We start from the raw sequence: 21,555 nt of genomic DNA, 5'->3' as shown, positions 1-21,555 counted from the left end.
ATACAAATATTTTTATTGAAATATTACTAATGACCTAAATAGAAGAGGTTAATTTAACAGCATTGTTCTTTGTCAATATTTCATCTCAGATATTTCTGAAAACACTTATCTTCAGTCTTTTCTAGAGATTGTACTATATGCAATTTTTTTTGATAAACACTGGATGAAGCTGATTACAATTATAACGTTTTTTTAAAAGAAAAAAATAATACATTTTGAATAGAAAATGAAGACACTGATGTATAATAAAATACATTATAAAAATAATGTTTTAAAATGTAATGTTTTATCCCTCCAGAAGGAGCTCCTATTTTTAAAGGAGTTTCTGTCTGAAATTGTGACACCAGAGGAAGCCGACTGTGAACGACACACTGAGGTCAAGTACGTTTCCGACTGCCGATCTGGTAAGAAAAGAAATGCTTGTTCAAACTCTGCTATATTACAGAAATGAACTTCTGACTCCTATATTTTCTGTAAGATCTCTGACCAAAGGTCACAAAGGTCATTAGGTAATGCTTTAGAGTAAGTTTATCATTAGTAAACACGAACGAACGATGAGCAATGCTTTGTTAATATTAGTTAATGTTAATATCAGCATTTACTAAACAGATTTTGCATTACCTAATGTTAAAGGGATGGTTCAGAGTAAAATCAACCTAGGGTCCTTTGCACCTTGACCTCGAGCCAAACCCCACCAGAAGCTTGTTTTCCCTTGGTTGAATATTATTAAAGTTAGAGCTTATTTAGAGAAATCAGCCGGATGGCTTAGTATAGGCGCTAATGGATACAAGGCTGTATCTCGTAAATTACCCCACTAATAATGCCCAGAATGGTACCAAACTTATACAGTAGTACAAATAGGTTCTGTACTCATAAAACGAGGCATTGGAAAGTTTATAAGTACATCAGGAGTTTATTTAAATAACACTTGCCTGACGGCTCATGCTACCGCTAACCCGGACGTCGATTTCACTTCAGTGGTTTGAGAAAAGCACATAAAAGTCCTGGCAGAAAGCGATGCATAAGGATGTAGTGTAACGACAAAATGTATATTTTTTCCGAAGTGTTAACAACTTAGTGTTAACTAATAATTGTTGCAAACTGGTACTACCAACAAAATATTAGTGCATTCCTGGAACTGGGCGTCATTACACTACATCCTAATGTAAAGTTGCTCTAAAAATCCATTTGTGGTGTTTGAGTTATGCATAAAGGTTTTAAGGTTTTGGTTGATTCTAAAGGCTCGTTCACACCAAGAATGATAACTATAAAATCATAACAATAATATTGTCCACAGTCACACCAACGAACAATATCGTTCTGTTTATTATAAGTGCGCTCTGCAGTTTTGTCATGCTCAAGCTCTTTACAGCAGGATGGATTCTGATTGGCTGTCAATGTTTTTATCGCTCATCAGCTGGATTTTTTTTCTTTTTTTTAAAGTCGTTTATCTTTCGTAACGTTGTGGTTAAAGTTATAGCTATTGGTCTAAACAGGCCTTCACTGTTCCACAACATCTGCACTGACCAATGGTAAAATTGCATTCTGTCCGAGTTGGTACTATCATGTGACCTGTTGTCGCGGTCATGTGACCTACAGCGTCAGCTGCGTCGCTTCACTGTCATTCACAACTCCTCTCCCGGGGCTTAATTGGGATAATAAAGTGTTCATTGAATGCGCACTTGAGAAGTAGTAGGTCATCCCGGGTACGTTTAGCCTACTGTTTTTTCAATACTATGTATTCGGACATGATACTACTTTTTTGCATACTTATAGCAGGGAAGGTATGTTCCTATTGCAGGGACGAACTGTTCCTTTTCTGTCTTTAAACAACTAAGCGATGGGTCATGTTTTCATAAATCGTGTCTTCTGATGACACATCTGGGATCTTTGCCCTGCTCTCTTGTGGGCTTTGGTCTTCCTTGAGGTCGGTCGCAGATGCTGCGTCTCCTGCAGAATGATGACGGATCTCAGCATATTCCTCGGTCAGTGAGGAGGCGCCCCTGATCTCTCCTGACGGCGGCTCTGCGTTTGTGAAGTCGATGGTGGAATAATGAAGAGATTCTGATGATCTTGGTGTAACGGCTGACTGCATGTCTTTATTCCTGTAAACACACTCGCCGTCTCCATGGGAATCCGTGGCCTGATGGAGCAGAAACACAGCAGAATCAGATGAATGTCTGTTTGTGATGTCTTTGAAAATTAGAGTGTAACTCTAGTTTAACTCACTATTTGAGACAGTATGAGTCCAGATGTGTCGTCTTGTCTGGTTCTTGAAGGTTTGGGATTCCTTCTTCTGAAAAATGTTTTAGGCCATCAAAAAATAGATTAGATTTCTGATATAATATGTCAATCAGAATCACAAATCCGTCTTGTGATGAGGCTAGTAAAGTAAAAGTCTCATCAAATCAATGTGATCTAACTGTTTATTTGGCTTCACACTGCAAAAAATGATGTTTTCCAGTACAAATATATGAACATTCTTAAAGGTATAGCGGAGGATTTTTTACTTCCGGGTGGATCACCTATACTATTGGTCCTCCTAATTGTCAATCATTCTGGTGAATCAATCAAACTTTTCAAAAAGTGGAGAGGGCGGGTCTTATCTAAAATTCGGAAAGATCCTCCGCTATACCTTTAAATTAAGACACATTTACTTGAGAAGCAAAATGGGATATTAAAGTCTTGTTTTCTGAAAAATCTATCAAAATTAAGATGATGTTTAAAACAAGAACAAATATCTGCCAATGGGGTTAAAAAAAATATTTCTCTGAACCCATTGGCATTTTTCTGAAAACAAGACTTAATATCTGAAGTCATTTTGCTTAAGTAAAAGTATCTTGATTTAAGAACGTTTAGATATTTATACTTGAAAACAAGACAAGCATATTTTGGAGTGAAACTTTTGAACACGTTTACCAGAATAGACGAGTTATGTGATAATCATGTTTTTTTTTTTTTGTCTTTCCACAAATGACATTTGTCTGATGTACCCACCGTTCATTGTAGACTGCTATGATGCACAAGATCATTATCGCTGATGCACCGACAGCAGCTCCGAGCAGCACAGACGGGTGATGGAAACCTGGAAAGCAGTGTTTTATTGCTCAGAGGTTGGTCTTAGGACTCTTAGCTCAGGACTCTTAAATGAGATCATTTTTAAGTGTCTAAAATTTTTCTAAGGAGTGATAAAAATGAATGTGAAGAGCAGCTCAGATCGTTTGATCATAGATTCGATTAAAGTTCATACTGAGATCTCTGATATTTGATTACAGACTTAAGTGTCTTGGCAAATATGAGCACATTTCTCTGGAGAAAAGTTTCCATTTGGTCTCCATTTGATCTCATTGCTGTCTAGGACAAATAATTCCCCTGTGGAAAAGAAGTACACTTCAGCATACTAAAAAAAAAGAAAAAAGTAAGAGAAAAATGTAATATTTAAGTGTGAACTGAAGGTAATGTTTTCAGACACATCATTGCATGTTATTTATAATTATAGGTTAAATTTATATTAAATTCAATTAGCCAAAAATAGAGTTCTTTTTTAATTTCTCAATTACTTCTATTGTCTTTGAAATATGGTGAAAGTGTACAGCCAAATACTGATAAGCATGTATGTAAACTAAAAAAACTTTAATGTCATTTCTTTTGAAAATCGAGTAACTTTATTTTACACTACTATGTAGTTACTATAGTAATAAATATAAATGATGCATAATTACATGCAACTAACCCTAACCACACCCTAATCATAAGTTAAATGTATAATTACACTATAACACGGACACCTTAAAATAATGTTTAACCGAAAATAGTAGGTTATGCATATTTAAACATATTTAAATGTGTTTTTAATTACACATTTGTAGTGAAGCTGCTTTTAATATATTATCTTTAAATGTAATATTGAATAACACACTAATTTTACAATTAAAATTTTAATCGAGTACTTTGTGTGCTTTTAATATGTTAGCCAACACATAAAAAAAAAGATAAATGGGGTTCTATATAGAACTCTAGGGTTCTTGAATCAATTTTAAAGATCACTTTAGGTTCTAAGGAGAAATGTCTTAAATGATTGCCAAAATACATTAATGTTTAACGGGTCTTTTAATTTTTTCTACTGATTAAGTATGTTTATGAGCTGTTTAATTAATAAAATGTAATTAAAATAAAACCAAATCAAATCCATAAAATCATCCCTAAAAGATTCTATATATGAAGCACCTTACAGAAACTTTTCTTCTAAGAGTGTATACTTTTAAGATTTGAAGTACACTGCAAGCGCACATTCAATTCAAATTAAGTGCACTTCTTTTTCAGAAGGGTTAAGATATTCCAGAGAACTAATTTGTGATCATTCTTGTTGATCAGATAAAGCTGTTGTTGTGCATGTCAGAGAAGCGAATCTCACTTGTCTCTGTCCCGGACGTCCGTGTGACGGGATGAAACCGTTGGCTGGCGCTGGCGGTGCCGAGAGTGTTTGCACTGAAACACTGTAGGACGTCCGTGTCTGTGAGAGGCTGATTGATGGTCAGGATGCTCTTCGATCTTGTGCTTCCTAAAGTTTCATTCCTGATGAACATGTTTGTAGAGTTGGTGAGAACATTTCCAGATCGACGCCACTCTAGTTTAGGCGAGGGATTCCCATGAGCCTCACAGACACACGTGATTACGCTGCTTTTGTTACAAGAGCTGGAGATTTTGGGCGCAACTGAAAGAGACAATAAGATCATAAACTGTAGTTTCTGTGTAGGATCTGAGCAAAATAAAACAGCTTGAGGACCCGTTTCACTTAAGAAAAACTGCTGAACATCTCACTCGGGCTTTTCACACTTGAAATATAGTTAACTCTGGGTCACACTAAAAACTGGGTTAACAGAATTCTTGGTTATATTGCTTCACGTTTCACATTGGGGTTAACATTTATTCCTGAGTATTTATAAACACATTCCTAAACCATAAATGTTCTTATTTGCATATTTACCATTCAGCCACATTGCACATCCTCATCGACTGAACTATCAAGTTTATAATGAATGGGCTTTTCGGACTATAAAAGTAAGAATGATATGGTCTCTTCTTCACAACAATTGTCACGTTTTCTGTCACCATTTGACAATTTTTCCTTCAAACGCTAAACTACTGTTTATACAACGCCCATGACTGTTCAAAGCATGTGCTTATGAGCCACGCGATTGGCTGTTTGTTGCTAAGCGTTTAGCCGTAACATTCTAACACAGATCATTTCACAATGCACTGGTTGCAACGCAATGCGGGATTAATGACGCCAATAGCAGCGCTACTCCTGTTCCGAAGCAGGGTTTCATAACCCTGGGTAAAAAGCGGTGCTAACAGCACTTCTAAATTACAAGTGTGAAACGTTCCTTTACCTTGGGTTAAAAGTGGTGTTTAAAACGATGATAACCCAGGGTTAAGTGCAGTGTGAAATGCCTTACTGTGTACAAAAATGAATAAGATAATGACAAGTACTGAAGAAAACCCCCATAACCGAGAGCTTATAGTGTACTGAAGTAGAAAAGAGAAACAAGCAACGATTTCGAAGTTGCGGTTACAGTTAGTTCCTTTAAGTGTGCAACATGCCACTCTGGTGAAAATGCCATTATTGCTCTGACAAACTCTTTAAAGCTGCATTTACTCTGCAGAGGGTTTGTCATCAGTGGCTGGCGGTGAGGGGGCTTTCCACTACTGCCTAGGAACGTTTGTGAATGATATTAACGGATGTTATTCTATGTTGTAGACAGCGAATCAGTTTTCTTTTGGAGTGAATGATTACAAATTTATGGAATCAGTACATAAAATGCTTACTTTTAAAGATTAACGAAATAGCGAGTTCTCTTTGCTATCGTGGTCATTTATCTGTGGATGTTCATTTTGTTCAGGCTCAGAGCCAGCACAGCGAGGACCACCCTATATACACACAGAGACATATGCTAAATTAGGGAAGTTGCTGACCGCTAAAATTAACTTCTCCATTTTGCCACAGACAATCCACTACATGATGCAGTCTTGTATCACTCAAGCTCCACTGACTTCACTTGTTTCATACCTGTCATGGCGCTGCTCTGAGTAAGGTCTGTTGGTTGTCACTCCCAAAAGTCACTTTTTATTTTCATAAAGTTAAACATATCTCAACTTTGTCGCGTCGCTGGACACGCTAGAGCAGCATGATTCTGGATGAATTGAGACGATTTTTTTGTTTTGTTTAAAATTCTCACATGATTCTGAATGGACAACTAAACAAAACAACATGTAATTTACTAAAGGTTCAGACAAAATGTTAATTGCTGTAGTGTAGTCTATAAAGATTTTTTTTTTTTTTAGGTCAAGTTGAATGAACGATTCAACGACTTGCTCAAAGAATTCACTTGTTTCATTACCGGATGAATCAGCGTTTTTGAACAAATCTGTTGAATGAATGATTTAATGACGAATAAATTTTTTAAAAGTCACTTGTCGCCTGTGTAACAATTTAATTGATACAATCTTTATTTGAAGCATCAAGTTTAATGTATAATGAACTTTTTTTTCCCTCCATGTTCTGTGCCGTGAAGTCTTGTAATACAATCATATTTTCGCATTACTTTAACATACAGCAATTGACTTGATGTTCAAGGAATTTTAGAGAACTTGAGATGTCGGTTACCAGAAAATATTTTTTTCTCTTACATTTAATCACATTGCATTAGTATTATAAAAAAAGTTGACAGCTTCATGCAATTTCACTTGCTTCAGTGCAGTTTTACAAAGGTTTCATATTAAAAAATGTTGCATGTTGCTCTGTAGGGGAACCAAATCTCCTGTGGTCTTTCCATATACATTTTCTGTATATGAAGAAAACACCCATGCAAAAGTGTTACACACATTTAACAGCATTTCTAGCATGCAACTTACTGTACTGTTGGTCACCGTCAGCCTGTCATACGTTTTTTTTTTTTAAGAATGTCAGTATGCATCCTTCATATAAGATTTTAAACCACTGTGTAGTTTATTTGATCAAATAGTCTTTACCGTTATACATCAAATTGAAGTCATTTAAACATGGTTTTGTGGTTTTTGCAACTCTTCAATAGTGTCTTTTCAGTGCTGAAAGTCATATTGTTGCTGCGTTAAAACGTATCATCGCATACCTTTATGGTAAATTTCACCTTTTTAATCTCAATTTTGCATCCAAATACAATGCAATGTTGTGCTTTTGCTGTAAGGGATCAGATTAAATAAGTGAATATAACAGTGCAGAAATTTTTTCTTTGTACTCACACTGAGCATCCAGTTCAATTGTTGTGTTGTGTTGGCCATGCTGGTTTTGAGCTGTACAGCGATACCGTGTGGAGTGTGTAGGGTTAGACACAACATAGGTATGATTAAATCCGGTCTGGAGGAGCTCAAGCTGAGATCCGGTCTCTTTGTACCAGGTGAAGTTGAGTACCGCTGGTTTTGCATCAGTGCTGCAGGTCAGAGTCACTGGACGGCCCTCCATCATAGAGCCGGAGGGAAAGAATGACAGTGATGTGTTTTTTGGGGCATCTGAGGAAAAAAGATGTGTAGTGTAGTGTAGCAGTTCAAGATCTGGGTTAGTAACTGAATAGCTGTTAGGCTGTCACTTTTGTGAAAAAATCCTGTTCGATTTTTGAGACATAAGTGTTCATTGAATCGATTGTAAAATCGATTTTCCATGTCTAAAGACGTTTCCATTTTTAAACGCAAAATATGGGCAAATCCATGGACAACGAACAGGCATTAGGACGAACGTAAAGAGGGCGCTTGAGACGCGCACAAGTCTGATGATTTATTGGTGTGAAGTTTCGTACACAGTGACAAACAGGAGTGCAACATTCTCGAAAAACAATAAGCAGAGTGGACTGCCATAGCATAAATGAAAAACATTACCTCAGTCTTCAGCATGGCTGTGTTTACGATTAGAAATGTCAAACAAATTGTAAATTGTAGACGCGTAGCCCGAATTTGTATCTAAATGCATGAGACTGTCTGCATACCGGCAGAATTCACAGTTTTGTAGTAAAAAGAGACGCATTATGCAGAAAGATAATTTGCTGTTATGCGTGTTTGTCAGAGCCTGCATTTGCTGTATGACGCGCGCTCGTTGCGGGCGTATCGTGACGAGCTGGACACGCTCCGAGAAAAGACCGTTAAAATCGATTCCCTATTTTCGTTTTCGAAACTTGCCTTGGTTGGTCCAATCGATTGTGCAATCGATTTTCGAACGTAAAGTGACAGCCCTAATAGCTGTATGTTTAAACCTTGTTATTTTACAAGTTTCAGATGTAGGCAGTATGTTGAAGCATGTGTGCAAACATCTAGACCAGGGGTCGGCAACCTTTTTGTCATAAAGTGCCATTTTTAAGTTTCCGAGTTCATCACTGTGCCACAACACACACATAGCCTATATATATATATATACATATATACATATACACACACGCACTCATATAAATACACAAACATTTTACATTTTCATAATGGCTTACACAGAAATAGTACAGAAATTTAAATATTTCTCTTGAAATTTGTTTTAGATTTAGATAGACAATTTAATTGTATTTATAACTCCTAGATGCACCGATTACAATTTTCTAGGCCGATTTCGATTTTTCATTGAGTTTGACCTGCCGATACCGATTCTAGCCGATTCCGATTTCTTTTTTTCTAACCACTTTACAACACACAGTAATATATATATATATATATATATATATATTATAAAATATCATATCCTTTTACCCAAACTGAATAATAAAAACAAGTTTAAATAGGTAGATTTTATATAAATATTTTTGAGTCTTCATTTTCTTTTCTGTCATAACCGAATCCAGTTCTTGTTAAAACACACTAGACATGCATATTCTGTGCATTTTAGGCACTTTTGTTTGAAATCATATTTATTTTGTCAATCAAATGTGTGCTTTCACTTTAATTGAGCGAAACCCTCGCTCGCTTCACTGCTGCTCACGCGACGCTCCTGTTGGGCGCTCACGCGCTGCTCCTGCTCCCGGTGTGAATGCACTCATTGATTAACATGCACGCAGAAAAAAATATGCATGAAACGGCCGTAATTCACGAGGTTTCCTACATGTGTGTTCCGTGTGCACATGTGATGCTGGTGTTGCGCGATGTTAATCATGGGGAGCCCGAGACCGAGTGCATTTGACCGGCATAAAATCGGCATATGTCAGACTGACCGGCCGGTCGCCGGTTATGGCCGATCACGTGAAAATCGGCTGATTTCGGCCACCAGCGGATCAATCGGTGCATCTCTAACTTAATAAAATAAGCTTTTTTTACTATGAGGAATTATTACATCAAAATGTAGATCTGTGTGCAGTTAGACTACTTTATCTGAATGAAATACATACACTTCTCTCGCATTTGCTTGCGTGCCAGCGATTAACCCTCCGCGTGCCAGTGTTGGCACGCGTGCCTTACGCCGCCTTCACACTGGCAGTTGAAATCAGCTCCGTAATACGCAATACGCCCCCAGCGGATGTCGTACACAACGGTGAAAAGCGTCGGAAGCACTGATCTATATAGAATGACATTATATATATATTATACTAAACTTGGGACACGTATAGATATATATATATATATGTCATTATATAGATCAGTGGGCGGAAGCCTCGGAAGCGAGTATATTTAAATATTGAATTATTTAATTGTATTAACTGCCCTAATAACGTTAAAACATCATGAAAATAAAAAAATGACATGACAACTAATCGTTATAAAATCATTATTTATTTTATTAAAAGTTAAGAATCCAGGTTTGTTTATCAGTACCATAGCAACGCTAACTTCCGTTGGGATTTTCGGATAGAAACCGTCCGTAGCCTTTCGCAAGAGTTCAATTTTTGAACGCATCCGGATGGCCAACGGACACGATTTTTTTCGCACCGCACTCGTTCGCACCTGGTTCGGACCCATTCGCATGCGGTCTGCGAATCTCCATAGGAAATGAATGACTTCCGGTCGTTTCGCTGCCATATCGGAGCTGATTTCAACTGCCAGTGTGAAGGCGGCGTTAGGTTGCTGTCTGATCTAGACGAACACGAAACAAAATAACCGACAAAACACCATGTGTCTGTATTTCACCTATTACGTTGTTCGCTTTACACTAGCTGTGTAATGGTTTTAATTAGCTACTGTGCTAAAGCAAATCAAACACAGAATATATGCTGAGAATTTGTAGTAAACATTATAGGACTGGTTTTCATTTGTCGACTGGACAGTGTGTTAGTCTGAACTGAGAACAGCTGCACTGTGAGCAACTGAAGCACATCTGGGAATAAATCAAAACCCACTTACACTGATCATAAATTTGCAGTTCAGTGATTCACAGAAAAAAGTCAGTATCTACAGACAGGCCTCATTACTTGGATGATTAATGTTAGGGTTCGCACATTAAAATCCTAATCAAAATAACATTTTCTTTTTTTCTTGCATTGAGTATATTATGAGAAATCATTTAATTCAGTCCTCTTGAATGTGAGTAACTGATTGATAATAGCGATTGCCAAGCATTCACAACGGACGTCCAGCAGAATTCAGGCTGTCACAGTAGATAGCATTATGACTATCTTCCACATTTGTAAAATAATAGTATAGACATAAACACAATGTATTAACACTAGTGGAAGTATTTGCAGTAAAAGTTAAGGTTTTTAAATGTATTAAAAATATAAAATATTTAATGTAAAATATATACATTAAAATTATTTAATGTATGAAATATTTAATATAATTGTATTATTATTCATTTATTTTTTAGCTTTTAAGTCTGAAATCTGAAGTCTGATATAGTAATGACTGTGAGTAAATTAGAAGAGCCTCTTGATACTCACACTGGACGTCCAGCATCACTGATGCGTTCTGAGCGCCGTGTTCGTTCTGAGCTGTACAGGCGTATCGTCCGCTGTGTGTCGGGTCGGTGTTGCTGATGGTCAGGTTCTGTCCGCTCTGCACTGGTTTCAGTGGTTCTTCAGTGTCTCTGTACCAGGTGTAGTTGAGCACTGGTGGGTTTGCATCACTGCTGCAGCTCAGAGTCACTGAACGGCCCTCCAGAACAAAACCAGATGCATTTACATGCACAGATGTGTTTTTAGGAGCATCTAATGGAGGAGAAAAACATTGAGGCCATCAATTTTTTTTTTTTTTTTTTTGTGGAATAATTGTAAAGTCATTAATGCTATGAAATAAGACTAATGTAAGTATGGGAAGTAATTAGTGACAAATAAAAATGCTTTTTAAATAGTACACATTTTCTCATCCATGTAAAAGGGTCCGTTGTCAGCAGGTTATATGACTACAATGTCATGTTTATTATATTTGCATTTAGTTCATGTCATTCACTGTACATTTACAAGCCCTAGTAAAGGTTGAAAATACTGTTTAAGCGAAGATCATTTATATTAATGGTTGATAATTCTACTCTCTGCAATTAAAGTAATGATAAAGGTTTTATATATTATGTTTAATATTAATATATGTATATATATATATATATATGTGTGTGTGTGTGTGTGTGTGTGTGTGTGTGTGTGTGTGTATAAATAAAATAACATTTAATATTTTATGCATTAAATACGTTTATTGTTGACATTTACATTAAAATTTATGTATGTAAAAAAGCTGTGATATAAAACCTTCACTGTATCTTTACTTTCAAATATTTAAAGTGAAGTTTTTATATTTAAAAATATATATAAAATAATTTTTAATATGTATACTTTATATTTTGTGTATTTATTTACACTATCCCTCTCTCTCTTTCTCTGCATATAAAATCAATTATATGCAATATTTTATACTTCTAGTATATTATGTGTATATAACAGGGTACCCGCGGGGTCTTAAAAGCATTGAAAAAGTCTTAAATTTGATAATCTCAAATTAAGGCCTTAAAAGCCTTGAATTTGGTATACAAAGTCTTGGACTTCGTTACAAAGGTCTTAATTTTTTTGTGCCTTTTCTATGATTAAATTCATACCGTAACAAAATTAACTGTTGTAGACTAATTAAAAATTAGTCGCGTAACGTTGAGTGCACCTCGCGCTTCACGTCATAGAAGAATGCGCGAAAGCGTGCACACTCGTTACTATGGTTACTAATCAGAGCTTTTCTGTTAAAAGAACATGTTTTCTGCCCGGTCTTTTCAGTAGTATCTGGCCACAGCCATCCACGCGCGCTCTCTATACATTGTTGAAGAAGCGCGGATGATCTGAAAACACAGACAAGCTGGAGTTCAGCGATCTTCGTTTGAGAAGATCTGTCATGAGCCGTTTGCGCTGATTGTGCGACTAAATCTGCGATCAAAATGCAGTCTGATATACAGCAGTGTTTTTAATGTTGATCATTATGCGAGCAAGAATGCAATGTTTCCCGACTATCCACACAATTTCAAATGTGTCATTGATTTTATACAACAGTAAAAAAAAAAAAAAGAAAAAAAAAGGGGTAACATTAAGTGATGTACTACATTTTAAACAGTATTGTCAGGCTTATTGCTCTATTTTGTAGGGGTGTAAGAAAAAATCGATACACTTGAGTATCGCGATATTTTATTTTGCAATACTGTATCGATTTTCAAAAACGCAATATCGATTTTTTTTTTTTTTTTTTTTTACGTCCAAAAATATTCATGGTAAGACCGTAAGACAGTGGTTCACGTTTATGTTGTTTAAATCCCTACCACTAGATAGCTATGCTGAGACGCACCACTAGTGTCCTCGCCAGGCTCGCCTATAACGGTGCGTGTCCACTGGACATTTTAGGATTGACAGCGGACCGGAGAAAGCGTTGAGAGCGACCGAGAGCGTCAAAAAGTTGGGCAGTTCCTTTATACAAATATCAAGCGAAAAACGCAGTCGGCAGCCAATTGCTGTGAGGTTCGGGATGTGACGTCTACCTTGAGAGTTTAAACATATGCAAATTGTGCCGGAGTTTATGCTGGATTTAGTGCGTAAATCATTTTGTTTACAAATTAGACGTTGTGCAGTTGTTATATAGCCTATATGTTAAATATTTCATTTTGGATGTGTTTATTGTGATTATATTGGCTGGTTTTATAAAAGTTTATACAACTGAAAGGATATCTTTGCTTGGTGCATTTGGAAACAAAGCTTGTCTATTTCTAAATGTAATCGCGTGCATCGTTCACACCAAACGCGCGAATAGAGCATCTGGCGCGAGTGATTGCAATGTTAAGTCAATGCAAAGACGCGTTTACGCGCGTCTGGGGGTCCTGCGGCACGAGGCGTTTAGTGCGGCGCGGTTCGCCTCATTCGCGCGTCCAGTTCTTTTAAAATCTTTTATCACATAAAACTTGATTTCAATATGACACATTTATTTTGTTCACTTTCATCCACTTTCATTCATTTTCGTCCAGTTCACGTTGTTGTTTTGTATTGTGACAGGGGCTATGTACCTATTTTCTTTTATTATGGCCTACTTGAGCATATAAACATTTGCTCACTAAGAACCTGTAAACCACAAGCCCAAACTGGCAGTTTGATTTTCTGTGTACTGATTTGTTTACCTAAAGTAAACTTCTTTGACTTTTATGCACATCATGTCTTTTTTTTTAAATATTTTTAATATATTTTACTTTTAAAAAATCCCAATATATCGCCTTATGCACAGTATCGAAATATATTGCAATATATTGAATCGTGACTCATGTATCGTGATACGTATCGTATCGCCAGATTCTTGCCAATACACAGCCCTACTATTTTGCAACAAAATCTGTGGCTTTGACAAAGACAATGAGTTACCGCCACCTACTGGCGATTTTAATATCATATTTTTATTAATATTAAACGTTTTTTAACATTGAATATTTATTGAACATTGTTTTATTTAAAGCATTATTTATTTTTTAAAGGTATAAAGGTGAAAAATGAAATGGAAAAATCAATTAAATGGGGCAGATATTGTCCCTTAATGGAAAGATGTGACTGCAGTCGTGGAAGAGAGGGGGTACGGCACTCTAAAAAAATTGGAGAACTAAGGAAAAGGGATATGTAGAATTGCACAAATGCTACTTCTAAAGAGTGCAATGTCAATACAGCCTGTAAGCTTAATTTTAATTTCTCATAAGCTTAATCGAATTGGCCTAGAGAGAATAATTATGACATTTTCTGTCTAAAGACTACATATAAAATAGCTACCAAAATTAAAGTAACTGCAGTTTGACTAAAAGTAATGACTAAAAGTTGACAAAAAATGCAAACACATTTCGTCAACTAAAACTATGAAAGGCAGAATGACTCAAATGTGACTAAGACCAATAAGCATTTTCGTCTGAAGATGAAGAGTAAGACTAAATCAAAAATGGCTGCCAAAATTAACATTGGCCTACACACGTGCGCGCTACAACGCTGTTGCGTATGTATTTTATATGACTGATAATTTACATAAAATGTATTATTTAATTCAAGTAGTCTACTTGTACATAATTATTTTTTAGGGTTTAAAATGTATACAGATTTGACATTTTCCCCTCATACTTCTGTCGGAATTGGTACGAAGTTGGCATTGAATTTCATTTGAAATGGTATTAAAAAGGTCTTAAAAAGCCTTGAATTTAAGTTGGAGGATCCTGGGGGTACCCTGATATAAAGTCTGAAATCTGAAGTCTGATATAGTAATGACTGTGAGTAAATTAGAAGAGCCTCTTGATACTCACAATGGACGTCCAGCATCACTGATGCGTTCTGAGCGCCGTGTTCGTTCTGAGCTGTACAGACGTAGCGTCCGCTGTGTGTCGGGTCGGTGTTGCTGATGGTCAGGTTCTGTCCACTCTGCACTGGTTTCAGTGGTTCTTCAGTGTCTCTGTACCAGGTGTAGTTGAGCACCGGTGGGTTTGCATCACTGCTGCAGCTCAGAGTCACTGAACGGCCCTCCAGAACAAAACCAGATGCATTTACATGCGCAGATGTGTTTTTAGGAGCATCTAATGGAGGAGAAAAACATTTAGGCCATCAAAAAATGTATTTTAATAATTGTAAAGTCAATAATGCGCTGAAATAAGACTAATGTAAGTATGAGAAGGAATTAGTGACAAATAAAAATGCTTTTCAGAGGGGTGGTTGATTATGTTGATTAGTTAGTGTGTAATGTTGCTGTTTGAGCATAAACAATGTCTGCAAAGTGACAACGCTCAAAGTTCAATTGCTTTTTAAGGACTTCACAACATTCCTCCAGGATTAGTGACATCACTAACCCTAAAATTTACATTAACCCCGCCCCCGGAACACGATTTATAGATTACCAAGACAGAATATGCTAATCAATGACTAGAAAATAACTCCACATAAGCTACATAAATTCATTTACTAAACATTCAGAAAGTTCCTGTTGCTTCTACGTTGTCACTTTTTCTTGAGTCTCTCCATCATTGTCTGAATCCGGTTTGAACATAAAAGGCTAAAAGTTTTTGAAATTTTCAGTGCATGTCTGTGTGAGTGCAAGCTGTTGAAGCTCCGCCCCCTGTGCCGGGAGCAGCAGCTCATTTGCATTTAAAGGAACAGACACAAAACGGTGCGTTTTTGCTCACCCTCAAAAATTGATAATTTTAACATGCTATATAAAAATATCTGTGGGGTATTTTGGGCTAAAACTTCACATACACACTCTGGGGACATCAGAGATTTATTTTACATCTTGTGAAAAGGGCATTATACCACCCCTTTAAATAGTACACATTTTCTCATCCATGTAAAAGGGTCCGCTGTCAGCAGGTTAAATGACTACAAAGTCATGTTTATTATATTTGCATTTAGTTCTTGTCGTTCACTGTACATTTACAAGCCCTAGTAAAGGTTGAAAAAACTGTTTAAGCGAAGATCATTTATAGTAGCGGTTGTTTTTATAGTTTTTATATTTAAAAATATATATATAATATGTATAATTTATATTTTGTGTATTTATTTACACTATCCCTCTCTCTCTCTTTCTCTGCAGATAAAATCAATTATATGCAATATTTTATACTTCTAGTATATTATGTGTATATAAAGTCTGAAATCTGAAGTCTTATGTAGTAATGACTGTGAGTAAATTAGAAGAGCCTCTTGATACTCACACTGGACGTCCAGCATCACTGATGCATTCTGAGCGCCGTGTTCGTTCTGAGCTGTACAGACGTATCGTCCGCTGTGTGTCGGGTCGGTGTTGCTGATGGTCAGGTTCTGTCCGCTCTGCACTGGTTTCAGTGGTTCTTCAGTGTCTCTGTACCAGGTGTAGTTGAGCACCGGTGGGTTTGCATCACTGCTGCAGCTCAGAGTCACTGAACGGCCCTCCAGAACAAAACCAGATGCATTTACATGCACAGATGTGTTTTTAGGAGCATCTAATGGAGGAGAAAAAAATGTAGGCCATCAATTTTTTTGTAATGTTTTTTTTAAATAATTGTAAAGTTATTAATGCTAAGAAATAACATTAATGTAAGTATAGGAAATAATTAGTGACAAATAAAAATGCTTTTTAAATCGTATACATTTTCTCATCCATGTAAAAAGGGTCCGCTGTCAGCAGGTTAAAGGACTACAAAGTCATGTTATTTATATTTGCATTTAGTTCTTGTCGTTCACTGTACATTGTAAAGGTTGAAAAAGCTGTTTAAAGGAACACTCCACCGTTTTTTGAAATAGGGCTTATTCACCTTCTTTCCTACATTTAGATAGGTGGGCAAATGCATTTTTGTCTCAGTGCGTGCATTGTTTTAGTTTGACAGGGTCGGCGCTAGCTTAGCTTAGCTTAATGAATGGAATCCTTTGTTGCCAGCTAGCATGTCCTGAGTAAAAGTGATAAAAAAACCCACCTAAGTAATCTCTGCGCCCAAGTAGCAGTGCTTCGCCTGTGCTTCCCCCTAATATAGTCCCAAGTCAATATCTGCCTAGGAAATCGCCTAGTGTTAATCTGCATCACTATTTGTACTTGTTGTGAATACGCAGGCCACAAGAATTAATTAATTATTTTTATTTTTTTATCACTTTTACTCAGGACATGCTAGCTGGCAACAAAGGATTCCATTCATTAAGCTAAGCTAAGCTAGCGCCGACCCTGTCAAACTAAAACAATGCATGCACTGAGACAAAAATGCATTTGCCCACCTATCTAAATGTAGGAAAGAAGGTGAATAAGCCCTATTTTAAAAAACGGTGGAGTGTTCCTTTAAGCGAAGATCATTTATATTAACGGTTGATAATTCTACTCTGTGCAAAACAACTGACCATGAATATTTGGAATAAAAGTAAATAACTGAAGGTTTTATATATTATGTTAATAACATTATTTAATATTGTATTTTATGCATTAAATACTTTTATTGTTGACATTTACATTAAAATGTATGTATGTAAAAAAAAAAACTGTGCTATAAAACCTTCACTGTATCTTTACTTTCAAATATTTAAAGTGAAGTTTTTATATTTAAAAATATATATAAAATCATTTTAATATAATATGTATAATTTATATTTTGTGTATTTATTTACACTATCCCTCTCTCTCTCTTTCTCTGCATATAAAATAAATTATATGCAATATTTTATACTTCTAGTATATATGTGTGTATAAAGTCTGAAATCTGAAGTCTGATATAGTAATGACTGTGAATAAATTAGAAGAGCCTCTTGATACTCACACTGGACGTCCAGCATCACTGATGCGTTCTGAGCGCCGTGTTCGTTCTGAGCTGTACAGACGTATCGTCCGCTGTGTGTTGGGTCGGTGTTGCTGATGGTCAGGTTCTGTCCACTCTGCACTGGTTTCAGTGGTTCTTCAGTGTCTCTGTACCAGGTGTAGTTGAGCACCGGTGGGTTTGCATCACTGCTGCAGCTCAGAGTCACTGAACGGCCCTCCAGAACAAAACCAGATGCACTTACATGCGCAGATGTGTTTTTAGGAGCATCTAATGGAGGAGAAAAACATTTAGGCCATCAAAAAAATTATTTTAATAATTGTAAAATCAATAATGCGATGAAATAAGACTAATGTAAGTATGGGAAGGAATTAGTGACAAATAAAAATGCTTTTCAAAGGGGTGGTTGATTATGATTTCACTTTTCTAACTTTAGTTAGTGTGTAATGTTTCTGTTTGAGCATAAACAACATCTGCTAAGTGATAACACTCAAAGTTCAATTGCTTTTTAAGGACTACACAACATTCCTCCAGGATTAGTGACATCACTAACCCTAAAATTTACATTAACCCCGCCCCCGGAACACGATTTATAGATTATCAAGACAGAATATGCTAATCAATGGCTAGAAGATAACTCCACATCAGCTACATAAATTCATCTACTAGACATTCAGAAAGTTCCTGTTGCTTCTACATGTTGTCACTTCTTCTTGAGTCTCTCCATCATTGTCTTAATCCGGTTTGAACATAAAAGGCTAAAAGTCTTTGAAATTTTCAGTGCATGTCTGTGTGAGTGCAAGCTGTTGAAGCTCCGCCCCCTGTGCCGGGAGCAGCAGCTCATTTGCATTTAAAGGAACAGACACAAAACGGTGCGTTTTTGCTCACCCTCAAAAATTGATAATTTTAACATGCTATATAAAAATATCTGTGGGGTATTTTGGGCTAAAACTTCACATACACACTCTGGGGACATCAGAGATTTATTTTACATCTTGTGAAAAGGGCATTATACCACCCCTTTAAATAGTACACATTTTCTCATCCATGTAAAAAGGGTCCGCTGTCAGCAGGTTAAATGACTACAAAGTCATGTTTATTATATTTGCATTTAGTTCTTGTTGTTCACTGTACATTTACAAGCCCTAGTAAAGGTTGAAAAAACTGTTTAAGCGAAGATCATTTATAGTAGCCATTGTTTTTATAGTTTTTATATTTAAAAATATATATAAAATAATTGTATTATAATATGTATAATTTATATTTTGTGTATTTATTTACACTATCCCTCTCTCTCTCTTTCTCTGCATATAAAATAAATTATATGCAATATTTTATACTTCTAGTATATATATGTATGTGTGTATAAAGTATGAAATCTGAAGTCTGATATAGTAATGACTGTGAGTAAATTAGAAGAGCCTCTTGATACTCACACTGGACATCCAGCATCACTGATGCGTTCTGAGCGCCGTGTTCGTTCTGAGCTGTACAGACGTAGCGTCCGCTGTGTGTCGGGTCGGTGTTGCTGATGGTCAGGTTCTGTCCGCTCTGCACTGGTTTCAGTGGTTCTTCAGTGTCTCTGTACCAGGTGTAGTTGAGCACCGGTGGGTTTGCATCACTGCTGCAGCTCAGAGTCACTGAACGGCCCTCCAGAACAAAACCAGATGCACTTACATGCGCAGATGTGTTTTTAGGAGCATCTAATGGAGGAGAAAAACATTTAGGCAATTATGTTATGATTTACAGCTCTAATTCTAGATGATCAGACAGTATTTATTGAAATAATCCCTGTCTTACACTGAACACGTAGCGTACGGGACTTGTGTTTTGTGACCTGCTCCTGAAGCTGGTGTGTTACAGTGCAGGTGAAAGTGGCTAAATGATGACGGTGAGTTACAGTGAAGATCAGATCAGAGATGAGCTCAGTTTGCTCCTGACGCTGCTGTTGTGTGACTCTCTCGTTGAGGAGGTGTTCAGGAGACGAGCTCCATGTGAGATTTGCTGGACGAGAGGAACAGAAGATCTTAGTCGAGCAGCGCAGTTTCACAGAGCTTCCCTCCGTCACCTCCTTCACCTTCTTCACCTCCGTCACGTTCTGCTGATCCTTAAACAGATTCACTGTGGGTTTGGGTGGAGACTCTACAAAACATAGAGATACAGTCAAACATGACAGGATTATCATATCCAATAATGAAGGCACATATTGTACAGTAGTAGATTTATTTATTATTTATGTCCAGAAACATTATCCAACTCATTTTGCATCGCAGACATAAGACATTTTCTGTGAATGTGTGAGACTTCCGCATATTAGTAAATGATTAGAATAAATCAAAATAATATGATAACAATTACTAGTTTGCAATATAAAGCAGCATAACGGACAGTTTTTGTACAAGTTAATAACTGGTGTCACCAGAAGCTTCGCACAATCATGTTACTAATGGCTGCGCCACACTTACATTTAGATAGAAGCAGCATGAACAATATGACACTCACCTATGACAGCAATTTCAACTTTGTATTCAGTTCCGGTGTAGCTATACTTCAGATCTCCGCTGCTTTCAACTCTGAAATAATACGACCCATTATCAGTCGGATGGACATTATCGAAGCGGGTGGTGCAGTTTTTCTCTGTAGGAGTGCCAAATATTTCTCCTTTTAACGATCCTGTGTCGGGGCTACTGGAGTCAAACACTACAGTGGAAGGGTTTCCTTCTTTATACCATTTTCTCTTTACATCTTCAGTGAGGTCCTTTTCAAATTTTGGTTCAATATCAAATGTGCAGGGTATGAAAACACAGGATCCTTGTAGAGCTTCTACTCTCTTCGGCAGACTGATACTAAAGCCACAAAAAACTCCTAAAACACACAGACAAGAGGAACTGATCACACAGAGTTTACATGCAGAATAAACTGCTGCACTTACTGCTCTTTAATCTTACAAAGGTCATATGAAAATGTTTTCAGAATATTAATTCAGCAGAGGAATAATCTATAAGAGTGAAACCTTGTATCAGACATCCAGTGAGGAGGAACGTCACAGATATTTCCATCGTTTACATTCACTCCACCTTACAACAGAAAATACAAACACACAATCATATACACTCTTAAAATAAACTGAAGAACCTTTAACATCCATTGAATCTTTCCATTCCATAAAAGCTTCTTTATAGGGGAAACAATAATGTTCTTTAGATTATTAAAAGGTTCTTCATATTAAGAAAAAATATATATTTTTTAAAAGTGTTCACTTAAAGTTTCCATTGATTGTTCTTCTATGGACCTGTTCTTCTATGGTCAAAACTTGTGTGAAAAAACACTCTATTGGAATCTTTATTTTTAAGACTGTATAAACTTAACAGTTATTTCCTTTTAAAACTTGTATATGAATTTTTAGCTGTTGGTGTAAACATATTATTTTCTAAATCCAAAAACTATTTTTTTTCATGAGTGAGATAAATGTCATGAGAAAAAATACAGGCTACTAAATCTAAACTCTAAATCACTTTAAGTTTTAGAAAGATTAAAAACAGTTTCATCTTGGACATGTTTTACAACCTGAGTGTCAAAAGACTGAAAATCTCTAAACGGCAGAAGTTTTAGTGTGTTGTGTGTAAATGACTTACCGTGAAAGAGCGACTGTGACTCTTCTACACTGGATAGAGGGAGATCTGTGTGTGAAAACAACACGTCTTTACTTCTATTAGAGTTTTTTCCACTTCCCCTTTCAGTCCGAACTAAATAACTATAGCCTGACTGAGTAATATATGCTAATCAGTATGAAGCTTATTGAATAATATTCAACAAATCATTTCTTTATTTTTTCTTGAAACATCTTGTGAGATCCAGTAACGCTTAATAAT

The 21,555-nt window shown here is 36.4% G+C and overlaps 1 protein-coding gene across 1 annotated transcript; it reads right to left on the bottom strand.

The window, feature by feature from the left end:
- Positions 1 to 2: 2 nt before the first annotated feature.
- On the bottom strand, positions 3 to 21,371 carry LOC308690070 (B-cell receptor CD22-like). Its single transcript, XM_081364309.1, has 14 exons — positions 21,319 to 21,371; positions 20,697 to 20,760; positions 20,186 to 20,548; positions 19,484 to 19,825; positions 19,120 to 19,386; positions 17,687 to 17,953; positions 16,124 to 16,390; positions 14,726 to 14,992; positions 10,881 to 11,147; positions 7,282 to 7,548; positions 4,415 to 4,714; positions 2,998 to 3,085; positions 2,230 to 2,296; positions 3 to 2,143 (listed from the first exon to the last, which is right to left on the bottom strand). The coding sequence occupies exons 2-14, from the start codon at positions 20,740 to 20,742 to the stop codon at positions 1,826 to 1,828; spliced, it is 3,126 nt and encodes a 1,041-aa protein (XP_081220435.1). The 5' UTR covers positions 20,743 to 20,760; positions 21,319 to 21,371; the 3' UTR covers positions 3 to 1,825.
- Positions 21,372 to 21,555: the final 184 nt, after the last annotated feature.

Source organism: Scardinius erythrophthalmus (assembly GCF_964197995.2).
Source record: "Scardinius erythrophthalmus genome assembly, chromosome: 4".
Classification (NCBI taxonomy): Eukaryota; Metazoa; Chordata; class Actinopteri; order Cypriniformes; family Leuciscidae; genus Scardinius; species Scardinius erythrophthalmus.
Note: the sequence above shows the minus strand (reverse complement) of the source record. Positions and strands in the feature narration are given on the sequence as shown.

What these genes read in the sequence shown, in the direction of transcription:
- LOC308690070 (XM_081364309.1), bottom strand. Translation starts at nt 20,742, where the DNA reads ATGGAAATATCTGTGACGTTCCTCCTCACTGGATGTCTGATACAAG. An exon ending in AGTTGAAATTGCTGTCATAG is followed by an intron (nt 19,826 to 20,185) that starts GTGAGTGTCATA and finishes TATGTTTTGTAG; the next exon opens with AGTCTCCACCCAAACCCACA. An exon ending in CCGTACGCTACGTGTTCAGT is followed by an intron (nt 19,387 to 19,483) that starts GTAAGACAGGGA and finishes CTCCTCCATTAG; the next exon opens with ATGCTCCTAAAAACACATCT.